The sequence below is a fragment of the Cheilinus undulatus genome, linkage group 18, assembly GCF_018320785.1.
Source record: "Cheilinus undulatus linkage group 18, ASM1832078v1, whole genome shotgun sequence".
Lineage (NCBI taxonomy): Eukaryota > Metazoa > Chordata > Actinopteri > Labriformes > Labridae > Cheilinus > Cheilinus undulatus.
In genome coordinates, this window is record NC_054882.1 from 24,047,512 (window position 1) to 24,068,440 (window position 20,929).

General features: G+C 39.1%; 2 protein-coding genes across 3 annotated transcripts; one reads left to right on the forward strand and one right to left on the reverse strand.

The window, feature by feature from the left end:
• Positions 1 to 2,238: 2,238 nt before the first annotated feature.
• On the reverse strand, positions 2,239 to 6,190 carry chmp3 (charged multivesicular body protein 3). The gene is made up of 6 exons (XM_041812945.1): positions 6,056 to 6,190; positions 5,451 to 5,511; positions 4,686 to 4,865; positions 4,426 to 4,547; positions 4,219 to 4,333; positions 2,239 to 3,225 (listed from the first exon to the last, which is right to left on the reverse strand). The coding sequence occupies exons 1-6, from the start codon at positions 6,098 to 6,100 to the stop codon at positions 3,086 to 3,088; spliced, it is 663 nt and encodes a 220-aa protein (XP_041668879.1). The 5' UTR covers positions 6,101 to 6,190; the 3' UTR covers positions 2,239 to 3,085.
• A 2,461-nt stretch (positions 6,191 to 8,651) lies between these two features.
• On the forward strand, positions 8,652 to 20,812 carry hspa4l (heat shock protein 4 like). Of its 2 annotated transcripts, XM_041812912.1 has the most exons (20): positions 8,652 to 8,777; positions 8,896 to 9,060; positions 9,974 to 10,031; positions 10,201 to 10,341; positions 10,545 to 10,667; positions 10,751 to 10,850; positions 12,258 to 12,391; positions 12,481 to 12,725; positions 13,402 to 13,478; positions 13,574 to 13,725; positions 13,830 to 13,936; positions 14,032 to 14,165; positions 14,428 to 14,624; positions 16,890 to 16,964; positions 17,147 to 17,290; positions 17,542 to 17,667; positions 17,781 to 17,888; positions 18,284 to 18,403; positions 19,860 to 20,021; positions 20,105 to 20,812. In XM_041812912.1, the coding sequence occupies exons 2-20, from the start codon at positions 8,954 to 8,956 to the stop codon at positions 20,291 to 20,293; spliced, it is 2,499 nt and encodes an 832-aa protein (XP_041668846.1). In that variant the 5' UTR covers positions 8,652 to 8,777; positions 8,896 to 8,953; the 3' UTR covers positions 20,294 to 20,812. The 2 variants fall into 2 exon arrangements, with proteins under 2 accessions (XP_041668846.1, XP_041668845.1); XM_041812911.1 differs by having other exon boundaries at positions 8,680 to 9,060.
• Positions 20,813 to 20,929: the final 117 nt, after the last annotated feature.

A 20,929-nucleotide genomic window follows, 5' to 3' on the forward strand; every position in this document is an offset into this window, starting at 1 on the left:
AAAAGCCCATTATGTCTTGATATCAAGCACATTATAGATTAAATATATAAATATTAAATCAACGAAATACTGTCTTTCTATGCAGTAAAGTGGCATAAAGTAAATTAAGAAATTACAATTTGTGGGAGAATAAATGATTTTACAACTGTAGTGTGCATGTTAGTTCTATAACTTACACCTTGTGTTGAGGGATTTCAAAATACTGAGATGTGGGGCGCAGATGGCCAAGTGGTTTAAGGTGCACCCCCTTTCCTGCACGTCATTCCCCACTCTCTTGTTCCTGTTTCCACCTCTATCCACTGTCCTGCTCTATCAATAAAGGCACAATATGCCCAAAATAAATCTTTATATATATATATATATATATGAATTATGAAGCTTAGTGCAAGTTCAAGCAGGGAAACTTTCATTTCCATTCATTCATTAAAAATCAGTCACTCCTGTCTCCCTTTTAAATTCTGAGCCACAACCTCTCTCGATCCAATCATTCTGCTGCTGTCATATTTTAAAATCAGTTCTCCTCTCCTCCACTGTCTGACTGTTGTTTGAGTGTGACACTGCAACCCTCCTCCACCCCAGCCACCTCCATTACATCTCAGGTCCAGCTTCCCCTTGCTTCCTGCATCCCTTTATCACTCCTTCCAAGTCGTCTCATCTGTGTCCAGCTTTTGCGTGTCATCCTGCATCCTTTCATCACCACCTCCAAGCAATGTCAGTGTCCGGGTCAAGCTCCTCATCTTATCCTTCTCCTTCCATCACCACCAGTGAGTGTCCAGACTTCATATGGGGGCTGTCCTAACCCGCTATTGGCCTCACTACCTAACCTCAAGACATCACAATGGAGTCGATTTGCCACAGACAATTTACAAGAAAAAAAAAATCAAACCTTGCAAAATAAAATCATTAAATTCCTATAAAGTCTCTCCTCATTGAAATATTGTTACTTGGTTAAGAGGTGATTTGTTACATTTGTAGTGCTGGGGCTCTAGTCATTGGAAAGAAATGCTTTAAATATTTTTCTTAAATTATTCATTAGCAAATGTTTTTCTTTTTGCATCTATAAAGCATGATTTTAGTTAGAGATACTCCCCGTTTGAGTTTGGACTCTAAGGTAGCCCCTTTTTTCTTTAACCCTTTTGTGTGCAAAAGCAGTGAAAATGGTAGAGGATGTCTCTCCCAGGAACCTAAACCCCATTTTACTTAAAATGGACTTCTCTTCTTGAACAACTCTCAACTGGACATAATTGCCAAATAACAGCGATAAAAAGAAGAGAAACAACACAGTCATCACACTTGAGAATCTGTAAATAAACTAATTGCTGAGATTATTATTATTTGGGAAATCAGTTGGCTGTTTATTCCCTATCAGATGGCTGATCCTAGTTTAACAGTTACTTAGACCCAATCGCAACTGCCTACTTTAACAATCTGATGGAAAAAGTTTTCACCCCGTCATGTAATTGAGGAGAATAAGGCTACAGATGTGTCACAATTTATTTTGATAAATGTAAAGTTTGGTAATGAGAGAGAAACTAAAAGCAGACTGTTGCCATCATTAAAAAACAACACACACATGAGCCTTACCTCTTAAGGATTGCATTAAAGTGACAAAACTCCTGTGCTCATAGAAACATCTAGGTTCCTGTTTTCTTTTTGAGCACTGACAAAAAACAACCCAAAAGGGCAGTAAAGTGGATGTAAATACTTTTGAGAGATTTTGCCGGGGCTTTCCAAATCTCTCAAAAACATGAGAAGACTTGCTCCATTAGGACTGGATTACCTTTGCTTTGTTTCAACTCTCCATGGCCTAGATACACAGAGAACAAAAGAGAGGTTGAAAAGCTGAAATGAGAAGGCTGTGGCTGGTAGAAATTTAATCCTTTTGTTCATTATGAAGCCAGGGTGGGGCTTCAAAGACCAAAGCCCAGGAGGAAAATGTAAAAAATGCAGCTCTAAATTTTTTTTTTTTTTTTTTTTTTACAAATCTTCACTCTTTAAAGTAACTGTGTAAATTCTACAAAAAAAAACAACATAAAAGAGGTATATTCAAATCACCCTGATCTTAACTTGAACACCAAAAGGCCAGAAATTCATTATTTGACAGTTTCTGAGTCATACCCAGAAACAAATTCATGCTAAAATACATCTAAAATGACATGTTTATTCATGTGCTGAAGGGATAAATGTTTTCTACACTTGAAGTTATAACCAGTGATACATTCTTCTTATTGGCAGCCATTGTTCTTAAAACTTTATTTCCTTTTCTGTACCCATCCACATAGAAAAATTATACACACAATACTTCCACAATACATGTTCTTCACTAACCAACCTTTTCATTTCCTCTGCATCCTCCTGCTGAGAAGAAACTCAACTGTGACACAAAGTCAAACATTTAACAAGCTAAATGTTAATGCATGAAAACGGGTTAGGGTAGTATGCGTGCATTTTTCTGAGAGTAAGACCACATATAGAACAGACACAGTGTGACAGTACAGAGAATTAATTGTCAAAAGAGAAATCCACCCATCATTGCTAGTGTTTTAGAGGATGTAGGCTGGTTACCAGTGAATGGTACTCCTGTTTCTAACAAAACTGTTTCCAATAATATTAGAAAAACTGCTAAATTTGATATAAGCGAAGGGTGGCTTCCTTCATTAGTCATTTAATCACTTATTTGGATCATTAACACCCAAGCAGCTCCACCATCAGTCCATAACTTAGGACAGAAGAATATGATGAAGCACTGTAGGCACAGCAGGCTTTTCTTACTTACATTATATACACTTTCTTAAACCTTCTGTTTGACTTTGGATAATAAAGACTTACCTAGGGTTACCCCAGATAATAAAAGACAAAAAGAAAGAACACCTTTTTTTCAGGCTGAGTAAACCAAACATTCTATAAAAACAAAACTTTTTGAGACATTAACTGTCATAGCACGATGTTAACCCCAAATGATTATGAAAGAGTAGTTATCATATGAAGCAGAGAAGATGCTCAGTACTGTAAAACCTGCGCCAAAAATTGTCTCTGTCCTTGCTGGAGTGACAAACTGACTTCGACAGAACAGTGGCAGTTCACCTTAGCTCCTCAGAGCTGCCAGTCTTGACTGCATCGCTTCAATGTCCTCTTCTGACTCCTCATCTGAGGCTGCAGCAGCACCAGCAGGCTCCATGTCAGGCAGGGCGTCTGTGACTTTGCTCGGCGCTTTGCCAAGGGCACCTAAAAAAAAAAAAGCAAACAGGAAAATTAAAAGAATTTTAGTGCAGGGCTGACAGCTTCCATTTGGTTGGTCGACTGTTTGGTCGAAAAGCGTTCAGCACATCAAGATCACCCTGGTCGGCCTAGCGGGGGTCAAGTGATTGATAGAGCGCTGCAGGAGACAGAGAGGAGCAATGTGGCTCTGGGAAATACAGGTGGAGAGAAGCACAAAGTGACGCAGGATGTGCATCTTTGACACAAAGATGCAGGCTGCTTATATTGAAGTGATGTGCTAAGTGTCTCTGCTCTGCCCTCCCTCACATTATCAATTCCAGTGGCCAGTTTTATTCATCAGTGGGCCAACAGGTGGTATCATCTCATTAGAGTGTTCACATTAGTGTTAGTGTCTCTTACAGACAGACAGAAAGCAGAGAAGAGAAAAGACGATGCCTCCTGTTCATTACGTCCTGACCTGTGACCTTTTTCTAATTCACCTCAGTAAATAAACACCCCATGCTGTCTGATATACACTTGTAAAGGAGATGGCGAGGGCAAGGACCAGTGGTTCGGCTGATAGTTGTCTTTCTAAAGTAATACGAAACGATGATCTCGGGTTATTTTGTAAGCTACATGATTTTAAAGAGTTATCATGCCTTGATCACAGAGACCATATGATTAAAGGCAGCTGCATGCTGATTGTCTCTGAATTAATTGTTTCTTCAGTACATCTTGAAGAGGCAAAAAAATAGTAATGCTTCAAAGAGCTTGAAATGTTAATTTTTAAGATCATTCAAACTATCAAAGGCGTGCATTAAGGAACCTGTCATGGATTAAGCTGATCCTTAACCAAGTGAAGGGTTTTTGTTTATCAAAAACTTATCGACCAATTGCTTGGTTGGTGCCTTGGTGTAATTTCAGTCAACCAGGTTTTTCTTTGGTTGACTACAAACCTGATTTGGTGAACACAAAAAAAGATGCATTTCTGTTTTCTTTAAGTTGAACAAATCTCTTCACCTGCTGTGATCTCATAGAGGATCTTGTCAACCTCCTCCTCTGCTGCTTCCTCCATGTCCTCTCCGTCTTCCATGCTCTCAAATGTGTCCTCCAGCATTTCCTCGATGATGCCAGCCTGAAATATTGGTGTGTATAAATGAAGGCCCTTAGTTTAGCAACTTCCATTAACCAGAGGAAAATCTTTTAATTTAAGACACTATTGCTGACCTTCATCATTTCCTTTGATAATTCCCTCATGGTGGCCTGAATCTCTGGGATTTTGATGAGATTCTGCATGGCTTTCATCACCTCTGTGCTCTTCTGCAAGGACCCGGCTACACGGATTACAGCTAGAAAGACAAAAATACATTTCCATACGTCAGTCTCGAAAAGAACATTAAACTCTTGATTTGAAAAAAAAAGTTTTGTTCTGCATTAAACATAAAAGAAAGAAAAATTTGACTCTGCAACTCTATATCAGTTCTTACCAAGCTGATTGTTCATGCTGAGCAAAACAGAGTTCATATGGGCCTTGGATGCGTGAAGTTTTGTGATAGCTCGCTTTGACTGAACCATCTCCTTTGCGAGGACTACACACACATCCTTTTGGCCCTTTTTGGCTGCATCTTTTATGGACCTTTTTACTTTCTCCTGCTCTCTTTGAATATCTGAAACAAAATGATATGCCTTTACATACAAAGAAAATAGTAAAAATACAACAATGTCACTGGCTCTATCATTAAAAAATAATCCAAACAAAAAATTGTTTGCATATTAATGAGTCATTGCCTCTAATTTAAGTGTATCTATTTACACTAAACTAATATGATAATTTGGTTATTATTACAAACAAATATCATGCTGATAATTAAATAGTTTAGATCCTTGGTTCTCAACTGGTGGGTCAGGACCCAAAAGGAGGTTACAAAGCCATTTTTAGTGGGTTGTGGATGTATACCTGGAAAAAAAGATGTGTTGCAAAAAGTCAATAAAAGGCTTTATTTTGAAGGAAATATCTCCATGTCTTTGTTTTGTCACAATTTTTGTTCCTTTTCAAGTCCAGACTACCACAATTTTCATTTACAAAATGGGTATGGTTAAAAAAAATCTGAAATTTGTACCGCAAATGTTCAACCAGAAGGTCCTAGTGGGTCCTAGCTAGTTGAGAACCGCTGGTTTAGATAAATGTCATTGCATAATGAAGGAAATATGTAACTTTCCGGTCATAGTTCCAAACGATGATTGTATCTTACCTCGAATTTGTCTGTCAATCATTCTCATTTCCTTTCTGATTTTTTTAGACCACTCGCTGATCTGAAAAGATTAGTTATATTATTGCAAAATCCTGTAAATGTTTTGTTTCTTAAAAGTTACAGTCCAACAGCTAAACCATCACTCATTTCATCTTGTGATATAAAAACAAAGACATTAAAAAGTTCAAACTGCTAACGCTGATCGGCTGACAGATCCCGGGGTCAGCTAATACCAACACAATCAGGGTTTGTTTACACTGAAGCGACTGACAGCTGACTGAGGTTAGCTTGTGTGCTAACAAGTTGTCTCGTAGTCATCAAAACAAGACTAACTGGTCGGTGAAGGGGTTATATAAAAAACACACAAAACCTTATACGAGATACAAACAATGAAGGGTAATAACAGTCTAATACGGGGTCTGACTGCTAGTTTTAACCTATCTCATGTCAGCCGTTCAGTTAGCAAGAAATAGCAACAGATTGAACGTTAAGCAGAGTAAATGGAAAGCTAGCGTTAGCGAGGTTAGCCAAAGTCGCTTTCATTTTACCCCCATTACAGGTAAAAGCCAAAAATACATATATCATCGTTAATATCAGGTACCTACCAGCTCTTTAGGCGGTTTATCTGGTGTTCTACCGAAAAGGCCCATTTTATCTACCAAATTAAATGTCAAGCTAAGCTATGTTACTACAACTGGCTGGCTAACGCCTGCTCTACTAGCACTTCCTGCTCTCGCCCAGGGCCGGCGGGCTGCGTTCCAAGATGAAGACTCATTCAGTCCTCAACAAGGAAACAAGTGGTCGTGTGGAATCGAATTCGACAATAAGTCGTGGCCATGGTTAAAAATAGACATTTAATATATTCCTAAGAACGAATAAATATATTCTGACTCATAAGAATGAGCAAACCAACACAATTACGTTTGAAATCCTGACACCTCTTCTTACATTGTATAGCCTCAAATATATCTTATTTGTCTTATTTTTGGTTCCTAAATAGGGAATTTCAGTGCATATGTTTGGCTTTTAGACACATCAGCATTACTCAGAAAGTATTTATGGAGTGAAAAAGTACAATTAATGAGCCACTGCCATTTATTTTGTTTTAATCAGGCATCTGTAAAGTAACTTCAATTTTCTTGTTTAGTATTTAGCTCTGTAAATGTAGCTTGTGTCCCAGCAAACTCTTTCCTAGTAGAATTAATGTCTTCAAAGATACTGATAAATTTTTAAAATCAGGAAGCACTGGCCTACATCAACCTGAAAAATAATGTGTTTGGGGTGCAGATGGCTATGTCACACCCCATGTACGCAGGCAGCCTTGGTTCAAGTCTTGCCGGTGGCTCCTTTTCCATGTGCCTCCTCCTGATTCTCTCATCCATGTTTCTGACTTTAGCCACTGTCGCCCTCTGTCAAATAAAGACATTAAAAGCCCAAGAATATGTCTTCAAAAAATTCGCTCCAAGAAATAATTTAGAGCACTTTCCAAACTCAAACTAAATACATAAACAAACTTCTCATTATATAGCCTTAATCAATGATCATATCTCCTGTCCAAGTCATTCAAAAGTGGAGTCCCATTGCTGTCCTAATTACCCAAATGTGTCCAGGAAAAAAAGGTATTGGACCAGTCTCCACATGGGTAATTCTTCCTTGGAACATGATAAAGCCTCACTTTCTACTGAAAAAGATAAGTAACATCCACACAATTACAGAAAGGAATACTATGTTGGAATTTTTCCTCAAAGTACAAGTATATTATATATAAACTATAGCCATATAGCTATTCTAGCTGTATGAAAACTATTTTGATTCTTAAAAAAAGGGAAGTGAACAGTGCTTTTATAGCCACTTATTTTTTAACCTACAGGTTACAACAGGTGATTTCACATTTTTGTCACCAGATTGTTCCTCTGTTAAGTTTAATGCTGGACAAACTAAATAATTACATCATACTACATCATATATGAAGGCTATAAATATGTTTAAATAGGCACTCTTAAATTTGAAGTATAACATCAGGTCATGTGTTATATGCAATTCAAGCTGTAAAGAAAAACACAACATTAAGATCTTAAGAACTGAAAGTGATATTTTCCTAATGCAGTTAAAAAAGTCAATGCATCAGTTGTGGCCTACCTAGATAGAAATATGCATTTCAAGGTACCAATGTGTAAATATAACAATAAAAATTTAAGTTTCCAGAAAACAAGACAAAGGGCTGTCTCCAAAAATAGCTGTGCAATTTTGCTGATAAAAACCTAAGTTGTAGGAACTAGTCACTGTGTGGTCACTGCAGTAGCTTTCTTATTGGTCACACCAAACCAGACAAGCTTTAATGCTAAAATGATGGTAAAAGGTCATAGAACAACTTAAAATAATTCATTGTTATTATTTTTCTTATGATTTTATGTGTACTGTATGTGTGTAAGTGTATAGGATAATGAAACAGTGGATTGCTGCCATTCTTAGTCAAGTCTCCCTTGATAAGATAACTATAGAGAGAAGTTTCAGTGACAGAAAGATGAAAAAGAGGATCTGCGACTCCTCACACAACTGCAACTAAAGAATATTAGCATGTGGGCACTTAATAATAATAATAATAATAATAATAATAATAATAATAACAACAACAACAACAACAATAATAATAGATATCTGCAGATCTATATTTAGAGAGATTTAGGGAAGCCACTAGCTCAGGGTAATTGCATTTGTCTTCATTAAATCTTCACTTGTAATTTTCAACACAATTTTGTATTTTTTTAATTGGGGTTTATAGATGAAGAGTTTAACTAGAGCAGGCCACACCTGTGCCCTCAGTGTGACTTTGTTTCCCTGTCTTAAGGCTTAAAGGAAGCCCTTGGTTTTAAACTGTCTTTAAATCCTCACAAGCCGCTGATATTAGCCAGATATCGGCGACGCTGATTTCTTTGATCTTACATTTACGTGCAAACATCAACCCTTCAGCGCGTGAGACGGGGATGGAGAGACTAAACCTGACAGGCTTAATTTAGGGCAAACGTGTCTATTAAACCACTGCTGTCCCTACTGCTCGTGACGTACACAACTGTCCCCTTTCTAGGGGTTTCTAGAGTGTTCTGTTATCGATTGGTTGCCGTGCCAATCACGTAAGGACGATTGGTATGACGTAGCCAATCAGGGGCGTGAGGGGGCGGGCTTTAGAGCATCTGTCGGTCAGAGGCACTGGGTGATGCTAGGGCTGCCTTGGAGTGGGAGAATCCGCTCTGGACACCATTGCTCCGTGGGATTACTCTGAATGAGTTTGCTATAAACAGCTTGACTTACATAAGAGCTAGTAATTCAGTGAGTGCTCCCTCAGCTAGCTGTCTTGTTTGTTTGAGAGCAAAAGACACGCTTCTCTGACATTTTATTTCTGAATAGAACACCATTTTACATCTATTTATATATATTTTTCTCATAGGTGTTGTGCGGTCGTTGCGTAGGACAACTTAGAGGAGGTGACTTTTAGAGCGCTCATCATGTCAGTGGTAGGCATTGATGTGGGTTTCCAGAATTGCTACATCGCAGTTGCAAGGAGCGGCGGCATTGAAACCATTACCAATGAATACAGTGACAGATGCACTCCGTAAGTATAATATTGAAGAGCATCATTGGCGTCAAATGTGGTCTGTCTGTGAGTTTGTTACGCAATGTTTGCTACTGGAAGCGCACTGGCTGAGCGGTGATAGTGTAGTCACAGCGGTGCTGCTGCTGGTGGCTGTGATGAGGCCTGTTACTGTTAGTTAATTCAGCGTCACAGCAGGTGAACGTAGGTCAAAATGTCGTATATGAAATCATTCCTCTTGGAAACAGACAACTGTCATGCCTCCTGATAGGTTAACTATCACAGAGATGAGCACTGCGCCCTAACTTGGCCGAGACAGCAACCTAAAGAGGACAATTTATCATGTTAGTATACTGCATCATTTAAAATAAGATTCTGTATGACATTGTGCATTTTTCATGGACGACTAAAACTTTGAGGCCAGATCAGGATGTTTTGGGAATTGAATCACACCATGTACTACAGTCATGTTTTAGGATGTATTTGACAATATGAAGAGTCTGTGAGGGATTTAAAGTAGGCCCATCTGCTGCAGCATCCTGCTAACAGGGATGTGCTGCTGGGAAGGTGAGCTATGCACCTTTAACTGGATATATATTTGAGGCAAGGTGAACCTAAGGAGAAAACTCATTGCTGTGAGTGAAATGCATCCATAGTTATAGTTAATAAACCAAATAGTAAGCTGTGTAATAAGTCTGGGAGATTATTTTTTTGGAACATACTGCTGAAGGTGAACTTCTTCGTCTCACTGCCCTAGTTTGTGCTTCCTCCTCCTCAGACTCCCCTGTGAAATTTTCTTAATCGAAAATCTGCCTCTCTGCCCTGGACGTTTGATTCCGTCTGCAGCAGTCAGACAATTACAGTTCTGCGTGTCTGGCAGGATTATTTCTGTTGTAGCCTTCCTAATGTGCTGGTGTATTTGTCTTCCAACAAGGGCGTGCGTGTCTTTGGCCTCCAAAAACCGCATGATTGGAAATGCAGCCAAAAGTCAGGTAAGAATACATCACTTTTTTTTGTTTTTTAATTCTGTAGTAAAAGCAAATTTACACACCAAAATTTTGGTCTAAATAGACAGTTTTCTTCCTGTTAATGGCTTTATAATCGTGACATTCACATTTAGAAAGCAGCTTTACACTGTAATCTAACATTGTCCTATTTTAGGCCATTACAAACTTCAAAAATACAGTCCATGGCTTCAAAAAGTTCCACGGCAGATCGTTTGAGGACCCATTTGTCCAAGCGGAAAAACCCAAACTGCCTTACGGCTTACATAAACTGGCCAATGGAAACACTGGCATTAAGGTGAGGCACTGTACAAACTTCCAGCATTTTCTGTATCCTTCCCTTTCACTCTCCTCACTGACAATTTCTGCTTTCATCGCACACCTTTGTTATCTTATCTCATTGTTTTTCATTTGTTTGTTCCATACAACTTAGCTGCTTATTTCTCAGTATGTTTTCCTGTCTTCTAAAGCAGTCATAGCCTAACTGTACCATGTTTACAGGTGCGTTATTTGGACGAGGACAAAGTATTCACAGTGGAGCAGATCACAGGGATGCTGCTCAACAAGCTGAAAGAAACGTCGGAGAGTGCACTGAAGAAGCCGGTGGTGGACTGTGTCATCTCTGTGAGTGACAAAAGAACATCACAAAAGACCATTTCAATAATAGAGGTTCATGAATGTCAGTGATTTGTGGTTGTGTTTCTCAGGTCCCAAGTTATTTCACAGATGCAGAAAGACGGTCTGTGCTCGATGCATCTCAGATCGCAGGGCTGAACTGTTTACGGCTAATTAATGACACAACTGCAGGTCAGTGTTCTTGAAGAGTTTAATGTTTTTGTTTGGCACCATCTTTGGCTGACACTGTAGGGAAATATCCTGTTTCTTACAATGGTTTTTTTATTTTCCCTTTACTCCAAAAGAACAGATGAATTAACTAGGGATGTAACAATTTACAAAACTTAATGATACAGTACTGCACAATATGATGTGTCATGGTACTGGGTTCAAAATTGGATATTTTAACAATTTCCAATGGTTTTCCAGCTTTCACAAAAACATGACAAAAAAATAAAGTACATTTCTGAGTAAATATTAGGTTAGACCGATTATCAGCCTGGCTGATTATTGAGGCTGATATTTGGCACTTGGCTGATTATTCGTGTCTGCATTTTATTTTGCAAATAATCAATGAAATTGTGTACTACTTTAACTGCTTACAAGATGTGTCTTCCCCTATGGCTTTATTTTACTCTCCCCAGTCTCACCAAACGTCCTGTATACATACAATCTGATTGGCTTGATATCACATATGTATCAGCCAATCAGCATAAGCCTGGGTGTCATTTACACGATGATCGATGGAATCCCTCCCTGTTTTCCTGCTGTTACAGTTGTCATCTGGGCTGTTTCTCATACTGATAGAGCTAGGGCTAAATTGTTTATTTTCCATCATTTTTAACATGCAATTGTATTTTTGCCACATTAAATACATTTTGAACTTGATAATAAATGCATGTCAGTTCCAAATATTAGTCATATCAGTATCGGCCCTGAAAAAAAAAAGGTCTGATAACCCCAGAATATCTGTTGCTAACTGTGTTGCTAATCTCCCTGTATTGCCACATTTTGAAATCGCATAGTTCTTGGGTTGATCCCACTCTATGCCATCTTTGGAGGTAGTAACATAGGTGTTACAGTGAGGAAGCAAAGCACTGCACATGTACAGGTTTGACTGTGAAACCCCAGTTGTCCTAAGCTATCCAGCAAAACTTAAAAGCACAAGTATGAAAATTTTAGGAATTGAGAGACAGGGACGTAAAATATTGGGCTGTTGCAATATTAGTATGGACATCTCAAGGTTGTTCCGTCTCAGTGACAGTGAAACTTTTTCACAGTGCTGTTATGGAAATATACTGTGAAAACACCTACTGCTAAGTGCTACTGAAACATAAAGCAACCTCTGATGGTAAAAAAAAGAGTATTACAGTATCTGATTTTGTTGGAGTGATTTAAGTTGTCCATATTTTTACTCCCGTGACCCCAATAGAGGTTAGTAGAATAAAAAAATAGATGTATGAATATTGGTACTGATTCTTAAGTAAGTGTGAGGTATTATTACATCCCTTTAAATAACAAGTGCCCTAGAAATAAATGGCAAAATAATATGATTTTTGTACAAAAAAGCATACAATAATTGTATTTTTTGTTAAACAGTGGCTTTGGCCTACGGAATTTACAAACAGGACCTACCCACTCCAGAAGAGAGGCCCAGAAATGTGGTATTTGTGGACATGGGACATTCATCGTTCCAGGTCTCCATCACTGCCTTCAATAAAGGCAAACTCAAGGTTAGTTGTTTCACCTTTTCACATCCACCCACACCTAAACCTTTGTCTTTAATAAACCCCCCAGCTAAATGTCAAATATGCTCTTCCAGGTCCTGGCCACTGCATTCGACCCACACCTTGGTGGGCGCAATTTTGATGAGGCGTTGGTGGATTACTTCTGTGAGGAATTTAAGGGCAAGTATAAGCTGAATGTGAGGGAGAACCCACGGGCTCTGCTGCGGCTGCATCAGGAATGTGAGAAACTGAAGAAGCTGATGAGCGCAAACTCCTCTGATCTGCCTCTGAACATCGAGTGCTTCATGAATGATATCGATGTCAACAGCAGGATGAGCAGGTATGCATATTCTCCTTATAGACGCTGTGAGGAGCTTTATGGTTGTGTTGATTTGGTGTCCTCTGTGGACAAAGCAAGACCAGTTACATCTTTACTTTTTTTGTCCTGCACATGTTGAAGTGTCTAAATGACTAAACATCTGATCCATCTTTATTTATACACTATATGGACAAAAGTATTTGGCCACACCTGTCAGTTACTGAATTCAGGTGTTTCAATCAGACCTATTCTAACAGGTGTATAAAGTCAAGCATTTAGCCTTTCAGTCTCCATTTGCAAACATTTATGATACTACATGGAGCGGTCTGAGGAGTTCACTGACTTCAAGTGTGGTACTGTGATGATGCCACCTTTGCAATAAGATGGTTTGTGAAATTTCATTTTTGCTGGATATTCCACGGTCAACTGTAAGTGATATTATCAGAAAGTGGAAGCATTTAGAAACAACAGCAACTCAGAAACAAAGTGGAAGACCATTAAGAACATTAAATCACAGTGAGGTCAGCAACTGCCAAGGCACATGATGCGTTGCTTTTGCAGTTCACATAAATGCATCAGTATTCATTTTAGTGTGTTCCGTTACAATGTAGCAACTTATAAAAGAGCTTTAACAACCTTTGATTACAGAGGAAACCCAGCAGTGTTAATAAATTTTTTTTCTTGTTGTTATTCACAGGGGCCAGTTTGAAGACATGTGCACTCAATATCTAGTGAGAGTAGAGATCCCACTGAAAACAGTCCTTGAACAATCAAGTATGTCCTTCAAATCTGGTTAAATTTACAATAGGAAATGTTTAAATGCTATGTGGAGGAAGAATTCACTCAGTTTTGTGTGTGTTTACTGTCAGAGCTGAGCCGGGATGACATTTATGCAGTGGAGATAGTCGGGGGAGCTACGAGAAGCCCGGCAATCAAAGAGAGAATCTGCAAGTTTTTTGGTAAAGACATCAGCACCACGCTTAATGCAGACGAAGCTGTCGCCAGAGGCTGTGCACTCCAGGTGTGAACCCTCTTTTCAGTATCATTGCAACATCCTGAAGCAATTATTTGTAGTCATTTTGAGATAAAAAAATGTATTATATTTTTGTTTTGTTTGGGTTCCAGTGCGCGATTTTGTCTCCAGCATTTAAGGTGCGTGAATTCTCCATCACTGACGTGGTTCCTTTTCCTATAACTCTCCGGTGGAAATCACCAACAGAGGATGGATTGGGGTGAGGACATTTTAGCTCTTCAATAAAAATCATTTAAAGCTAGGTCAGCTGGCCCGAAGATATATTTCTGACCTTACTTTTTTTCTTTTTTGTAGCGAGTGTGAGGTGTTTGGTAAGAATCATGCTGCTCCGTTCTCCAAAGTGATCACCTTTCACAAGAAGGAGCCCTTTGACCTTGAAGCTTTCTACAACAGTCCTCAAGATCTGCCCTACCCAGACCAGAGGATAGGTAATTACACTTATCTGCAGTCTGAAAGTCAGACATGCAGTTTCACCCCTGAGATGCAAAACAATGCAGATATTCCTGCTGAGGGAAAAGTGACTGATGCATAAAGTAGATTTTTGGGTCACTCATTTGTAGCAAATCCCTGCAGGGCTACAGATCCAAAATGGGATTTAGACATCAATCTGCCTACATAACAAACAGATTAGTACCTCTAACAGTCTGTTAAAGGTGTATGTTATAACAAAAGCGCACGTTTTGTTTCCAGGATGTTTCTCTGTGCAGAATGTGGTCCCCCAGCCAGATGGTGACAGCTCTAAAGTCAAAGTGAAAGTGCGAGTGAATGTCCACGGTATCTTCAGTGTGTCCAGTGCCTCTCTGATAGAAAAGCAGAAAGGAGAAGGAGAGGAAATGCAGATTGACTCAGAGCCAATGGTGCAGAATGAAGGCAGGCCAGAGGATCAGGTAAGAAGATTTTTTTTTTTTGCCATAGTAACATTTGTGATGGCAGAGTCAGTGTGCAGGTCCTCTAGTAAATGCTTTCAACTGAGTTGCCATTATACTTGAAACACTCATAATCCAAGGATGATGAACAAAGGTATTTGCTAAGGAGAAGTTTTTTAGAGATGTTTCATAAAAACCCATCACATTTGTTGAAGAAGCACTTCAAGGATGTCTTCATTTACTGTTTAAAGGATGAATTTCACAACCATACAGCTAATTTATATTTAAAACTAATTTGATATAGTATATTTGTCCTTTATTTGTCTTTTTAATACTCTATGCCATTGCCATCTGCAACAGAGATAGATGGTGTGTGTTTTGCATTCGTAGGCCTCAAACACACATAGGCGGTTATTTTTAAAAATTGAGGTTTGTAGCGCATTTCAGCCTTTTTAAGCCTTTTTAAGCTTTTAAGGTCACTTAAAATGTACCTTTTGGGAAACTCTTTACAGGATGAAGATTGTTTTTTTTTTATCTTTACACCATATATGTGAAGACAGGGAAAACTGAGATCTGGGCCTCTAATGTCACACTGTGTGCTGGTTTCTTCTCAGTTTGATGACAGTAGTGGACAATGTTATCACCTTCTGTTCCATTGCAACGGCAGATGCCAAACGTGGGCTGGTGTAAACATTGCTAGGTCAGGTCAGTTATGGGAGCATATGCCGGTTTTGGCACTTCGCTGTGTCAACTTTGGCCCTGTACTGCTCTGGCCTCCTGATGGCCTGTGCCCCATCTGGTATTCTCCCAGCTCAGGAGAGCAAATCAGCATTAGACACACTGTCTTGCCACTGACACCCAAAACATGCACTAAAGTGAAGTTTTTGCAAAGGAGTCTAGTCAGCATGTCTTGGCATGTCAACATCCAGGTCCAAGGTTAAGGACAGAAGACCCTGACTTTCGTCTGCATGCTCAAATACCAGGAACTCCACGCTTGCCAATGAAACCCACTGGCCCATGTGCAAGTCTAGGTCTGTAGTTGATTTCAGCCTTACAGTTAGCAGACAAATGGATTACGCTGCCAAGCTAGATGAACTACTCTACACACCAGTCACAGACATGGACTCAGTGACAGCATCTAAGGCATCCCCAAATGCCTGGATTTTTGCTTTGGCCCAGGAGATGTGGAGTCCCTCGTTTCAGCCTCTTCATTCAGCAAATTCAGATGAAATCTATACAACATTAACTGTAACGTTGCTTACTGGACTTTTTAAATGTTTCCACATGCCCACAGTTGCTCTTCTATTATGCTTATGAACAGAAACGCCTGAATAAACTATGGTGGTCACTCCAAAGACACAACATGCTTTGGATATTTTGAAAAAGACCTAGTTTTGGCTGATGGAACACTTTGAAAATTAAATGATCAGTGCAGAGAAATAGCAAGAACAATCAAGGGCATTGTTGTTTTCTCAGAGTGAGCTGCTTTACCTGTACAATAAAGGACTGACTACTGTTGACATAGCGTGCTCTTGAAAGCACATAACTAAATGTTTTTGTGTTTCACGTGGATGAAAATGATTTTGAGAGTGTTGTGTGTGGAGGGGGTTGTTTCTGAAAACAGAGGAGGAAAATATACCTGCCTAGGTATGAATTAGGCCTTTGTTAAGAATGTTTTTTCAATGCTTTTCATCACCAATAAAAAAAACTGTGGTGATACCAAAACATAAAGTGAAACATTTCAAAATATAATAATGTGATTACATTACTTGAGTGTCTTCACAAAATGTGCTGCTGATGAGTACTGACAAACAGCAGAAACACAGAGAGGGAATTTGGAGGGACACTGTGTGTATTAAGAGAGGAAAAGTAAAGGTCTGTGTGGGGTGTTGGTTAAGAGAATGGAGGGAGTAAATCCCAATTAACAAATAAAGAAATCTTATATTAATATAAAAAGGCTTCTCCACCACCTCCACCACCAGGCACACTGCTATTCAGTAGGAAACACTGCTGCTCTTAAGTGATGGACTCATATCTAACATATTGCTCTTTTAAACAATCTGGATTAAAAATAAATACATGCTTCCAGAGATACATTGGTCAGTTATTGATTGCACACTTTCTCTACCACATCCTTGCCTTAAATCATCCTTAGATTGAGTCATTTGTTAACTGTTACAGAATTTTATTTAAGCATAGAGTCTTGAATGAATACACTTTAGTAAATTTTAACCATTGTAATTCCTGAGTAATTAAAACTGCAGCTGATTGTGTGTCATGTCTCAGACCAAAATGCAGGTGGACCAGGAAGGTCAAAGCCAGGGGGACCAGCAGAATGAGGACAACAGCTCGAGCAGTAAGGTCAGCCTGATTCAGATTTCATTTCATTTGATTGTCTTTTTGTGCAATATGTTGCAGTTAGTAATTTGTCTCAAATCCTTTTTATTTGGCAGTAAAGAAAAGTTTTGTGAAATGCACTGTCTATAAAACTTGCTGCATAAGAACTGGAGAAGAAATGTGACTTTTTTTGTTTCTAAATCTAGGAGGGGGTGTCTGGGGAGAAGCAGGATCCAGCAGCAGGGGGGAGCAAACCCAAAGTCAAGGTGAAGAGTATTGATCTGCCCATTGTAGCCAACAACGTTCGACAGCTGGAGAGCGAGGTCCTGAACAACTTTGTAGAGTATGAGGTGAGTGCTCCAGCTGGCCTTGAAAAAGAGAAGAGTCATGTTCCAAAATGTGATTACCTGAGCAAGACTGTTGGAACAGTGTTATTCAGACATTTTTAAAAGAGAAGTAGCCACAGAATGATTAAATGCCCACTAAATTAATAATTTTGGTGTTAATTCAGCCTAAATGCCATTTTTATGCCTGGTAATGAGTTATGCATTAACACTGTTCTTGTTTATTCTCCTTTTTTGTGCTTTTTTATGTGTTTTAGCATCAAATGATTATCCAGGACAAACTAGTGAAAGAGCTGAATGATGCTAAAAATGCCGTGGAGGAGTATGTATATGATCTGCGGGACAAACTCTGTGGGATCTATGAAAAGTACATCAGTGAGGAGGTGAGTTTTGTTGTCTTACATACCTTAATATCATTGCAAAGACTCCAAAATGTGCAAAGCAAGTGCTCTGTTATTGTACTAATTTAGTTTCTTGGTATGTCCATTATTAACAGGACAGTAACCGGCTGACGCTGATGCTGGAGGACACAGAAAACTGGCTGTACGAGGAGGGAGAGGACCAACCCAAACAAGTCTATGAGGAGAAGCTCGAGGCACTAAAGGTTTGATCTGATTTATTTACTAAGATTTATTTATTTTTATTTTTTTTGTTTTTATTTGGATAGGATGGAAAGGGAACCACAGGTCCAGACTTAAACCCTGATTGCCTGTTTTGAGGACTTTAGTCTCAGTATCTGGGGCATGAGCTAACGACCAGGCTAATTGACTCCTCAATCTGATCTGTTTTTTTTCTCACTGGTCTAATTTTACAAACTAGTAGACTTCTAGTCATCCAACTGTTGCTGCCATTCTTGTCGGGATTCCCTCTAAAAAGAGATCTCTGTTTTCAGTAAGACTAGCCTGCCTTGTAAAAGGTTAAATCATGTTTTAATATTGATGGCGAACCTTAGTCCTCCTTGAAGTGAGAAAAAATGCATAATCATGGATTATCTTCCAGAGGTTCGGCCAGCCAATCCAGGACCGGCACAGAGAGCACGAGGACAGGCCGAGAGCTTTTGAGGAGATGGGAAAGAAACTGCAGCTCTACATGAAGTTTGTGGATTGCTATAAACAGAAGGTGAATCAAGAGATGGGATGCCCTTTAGACTGCAAAAAGACTAGGGCAAAATGTACAAGCCAAATTCCAAAAACGTTGGGGCACTGTAAAAATGTAAAAAACAGAATGCAATGATTATCAAATCATAAAAACCTATATTTAATTCCCAATAGAACATAAACAGCATATCAGATGTTGAAACTGAGACATTTTACCATTTCATGAAAAATATTAGCTTGTTTTAAATTTGATAGCAACAACACATCTCAAAAAAGTAGGGATGGGGAGACAAAAGGCTGGAAAAGTATGTGGTGCTAATGAAAAACAGCTGGAGGAGCATTTTGCAGCTAATAAGGTTTACCAGCAACAGGTCAGTAACATGACTAGGTTTAAACTGAGCATTTTAAAGGGGTCTCAAAAGTAAAGACGGGCAGAGGTCTGCAAAAAACTGTCTAAAAAATGTGGAACAATTTAAGAATAAAATTTCCTCAATCTAAAATTTTGAAGACTTTGAATATCCCACCATATACAATATCTAATATCTAAAGATTCAGAGAATCTGGAAAAATCTCTGTATGCAAGAGACGAGGCCAAAGGTAAACACTGGATGCTTGTGATCTTCGGCCCTCGGGTGGCACTGCATTAAAAACAGGCATGATTTTGCACTGTAAATCCCTGCACAGGCTCAGAAACTTTTCCAGAAATGACTGTCTATCGACACAACTGGCTGTGCCATCCACAAATGCAAGTTAAAGCTGTATCATGTAAAGAAGAAGTCAAATGTAAACACAATCCAGAAAATCCAGCTTGTCATTAGTGAAAAGTTCAAAAGCCTGCTTCACTGATGGCATGGGGTTGCATTAATGCCTGTGGTGTGGACAGCTTCCACATCTGGAAAGACACAATCAATGCTGAAAAGTAGATTGATTGTGAGCAACAAATGCTCCCATCTAGACAACATCTCATTCAGGGAAGGCCTTGACTATTTCAGCAAGACAATGCTAAACCACATACTGAATCCCTTACAACAGCATGTCTTCACATAGAAGAGTCTGGGCCCTGAACTGGCCTGACTGCAGTCCAGACTTTTCATCAATAAAAACATTTGGAGCATCATAAAATTAAACACAGGACTGTTGAGAAGCTAGAATCCTACATCAGACAAGAATGGGACAACATCCTCTCCTAAAACCTGAGCAAATGGTCTCCTCACTTTACAGACATTTACAGACTGTTGTTAAAAGAAGAGGGGGTGCTACACAATGGTAAACATGAGATTTGACAGTCATTTGATTCTGTTTTTAGAACATTTTACACAGCGCCCCAACTTTTTGGAATTGGGGTTGTAGATTTAAATGTTTTTGATCATTTAAATGATTTTCAGATTTTTTTAGAGTGCTTCTCGAGTATCAGAATCAGGTTTATTGCTGAAGTTTAAACCGTGTTTCCTTTTTCTGAATTTCAAACTCTGTCCTAGGATGAGCGGTATCAGCACTTGACTGCAGAGGAAATGAGCACTGTAGAAAAGTGTGTGTGTGAAAGCATGGGCTGGATGAACAACAAGATGAACGCTCAGAGCAAACTTGGAATAACTCAGGATCCTGTTGTTAAAGTAGCAGACATCATTTCCAAAATACAGGTATGTACTGTTATACTTTTGTCGGCATCAACATGATCTTCTGAGTGCCTTCTCCAACGTGTTCTTCACCTCTTACTCACCAGGAGCTAGAGAACGTGTGTAATCCGGTGATCAACAGGCCGAAGCCGACTGTGGAGGAGGCTCCCGAGGTGAACGACCAAAGCAGCGGAGCTCACAACGGCCCCACGGCGAAGCAAGGCGCAGACGGGAAGGGAGAAGCAAAGGGAAGCCAGCAGACAAAGCCTGGAGGGAAAGAGATGGAGGTGGATTGAGATCGCCATGCACTACATCCATCACTGCGTTTACCACGTGATCATTTAGACAGTAGAAACTTAAAAACCCGGGACCATCACTCCCCAACATCACCAGTCACTTTGGTGGGTTTGTTTTTGTGCTGCTTTCCCCTCTGAACTGGACTTTACTGTTTGAGGTTTCTGTTTTCACCCTTTCATCCTCATGTATGAGAAAATGGTGTGCTTTACTCTCTCAAAGGTTTGACATCCTCAATAAATGAAAGAATGCTGCAATAGATTAAACTCTGATTTTGATGTAACCAAACATCAAGGTACGTTTGTGATTGCATTCCATGTGTCTTTCAACATCCAGTGAATCCTTTCACTCACAGGCCTCATAGTGCTGCCCAAACAATCGCTACTGCAGAACTATTAGTTCATATGCAATAATACAAATTATATATATTTGTATTTAATGAGTTAAATATGATGTCCATGTCTAGAGACTGTAAATACTATTTTAGTAAATAAAAGCAGCCAGCGTATATAATATATAGTGTATGTACAGAAAGAGAGTATTCCTAGTAAAACGGCAATGCTTGATACACCAAATCTCTCCAGTAAGTGATTGGTTGCCTATTTCCTTTATTTTGTTTTTCCATACTTTAGTCATTG

Coding starts and splice junctions, on each gene's coding strand:
- hspa4l (XM_041812912.1), top strand. CDS start 8,954: ATGTCAGTGGTAGGCATTGATGTGGGTTTCCAGAATTGCTACATCGCA. Junction 16,965..17,146: donor ACAACAGCTCGAGCAGTAAG/GTCAGCCTGATT, acceptor TTCTAAATCTAG/GAGGGGGTGTCTGGGGAGAA. Junction 17,889..18,283: donor AGAAGCTCGAGGCACTAAAG/GTTTGATCTGAT, acceptor ATTATCTTCCAG/AGGTTCGGCCAGCCAATCCA.
- chmp3 (XM_041812945.1), bottom strand. CDS start 6,100: ATGGGCCTTTTCGGTAGAACACCAGATAAACCGCCTAAAGAGCTG. Junction 4,866..5,450: donor GATTGACAGACAAATTCGAG/GTAAGATACAAT, acceptor ATTTTGTTTCAG/ATATTCAAAGAGAGCAGGAG. Junction 4,548..4,685: donor CAGCATGAACAATCAGCTTG/GTAAGAACTGAT, acceptor TTGTCTTTCTAG/CTGTAATCCGTGTAGCCGGG.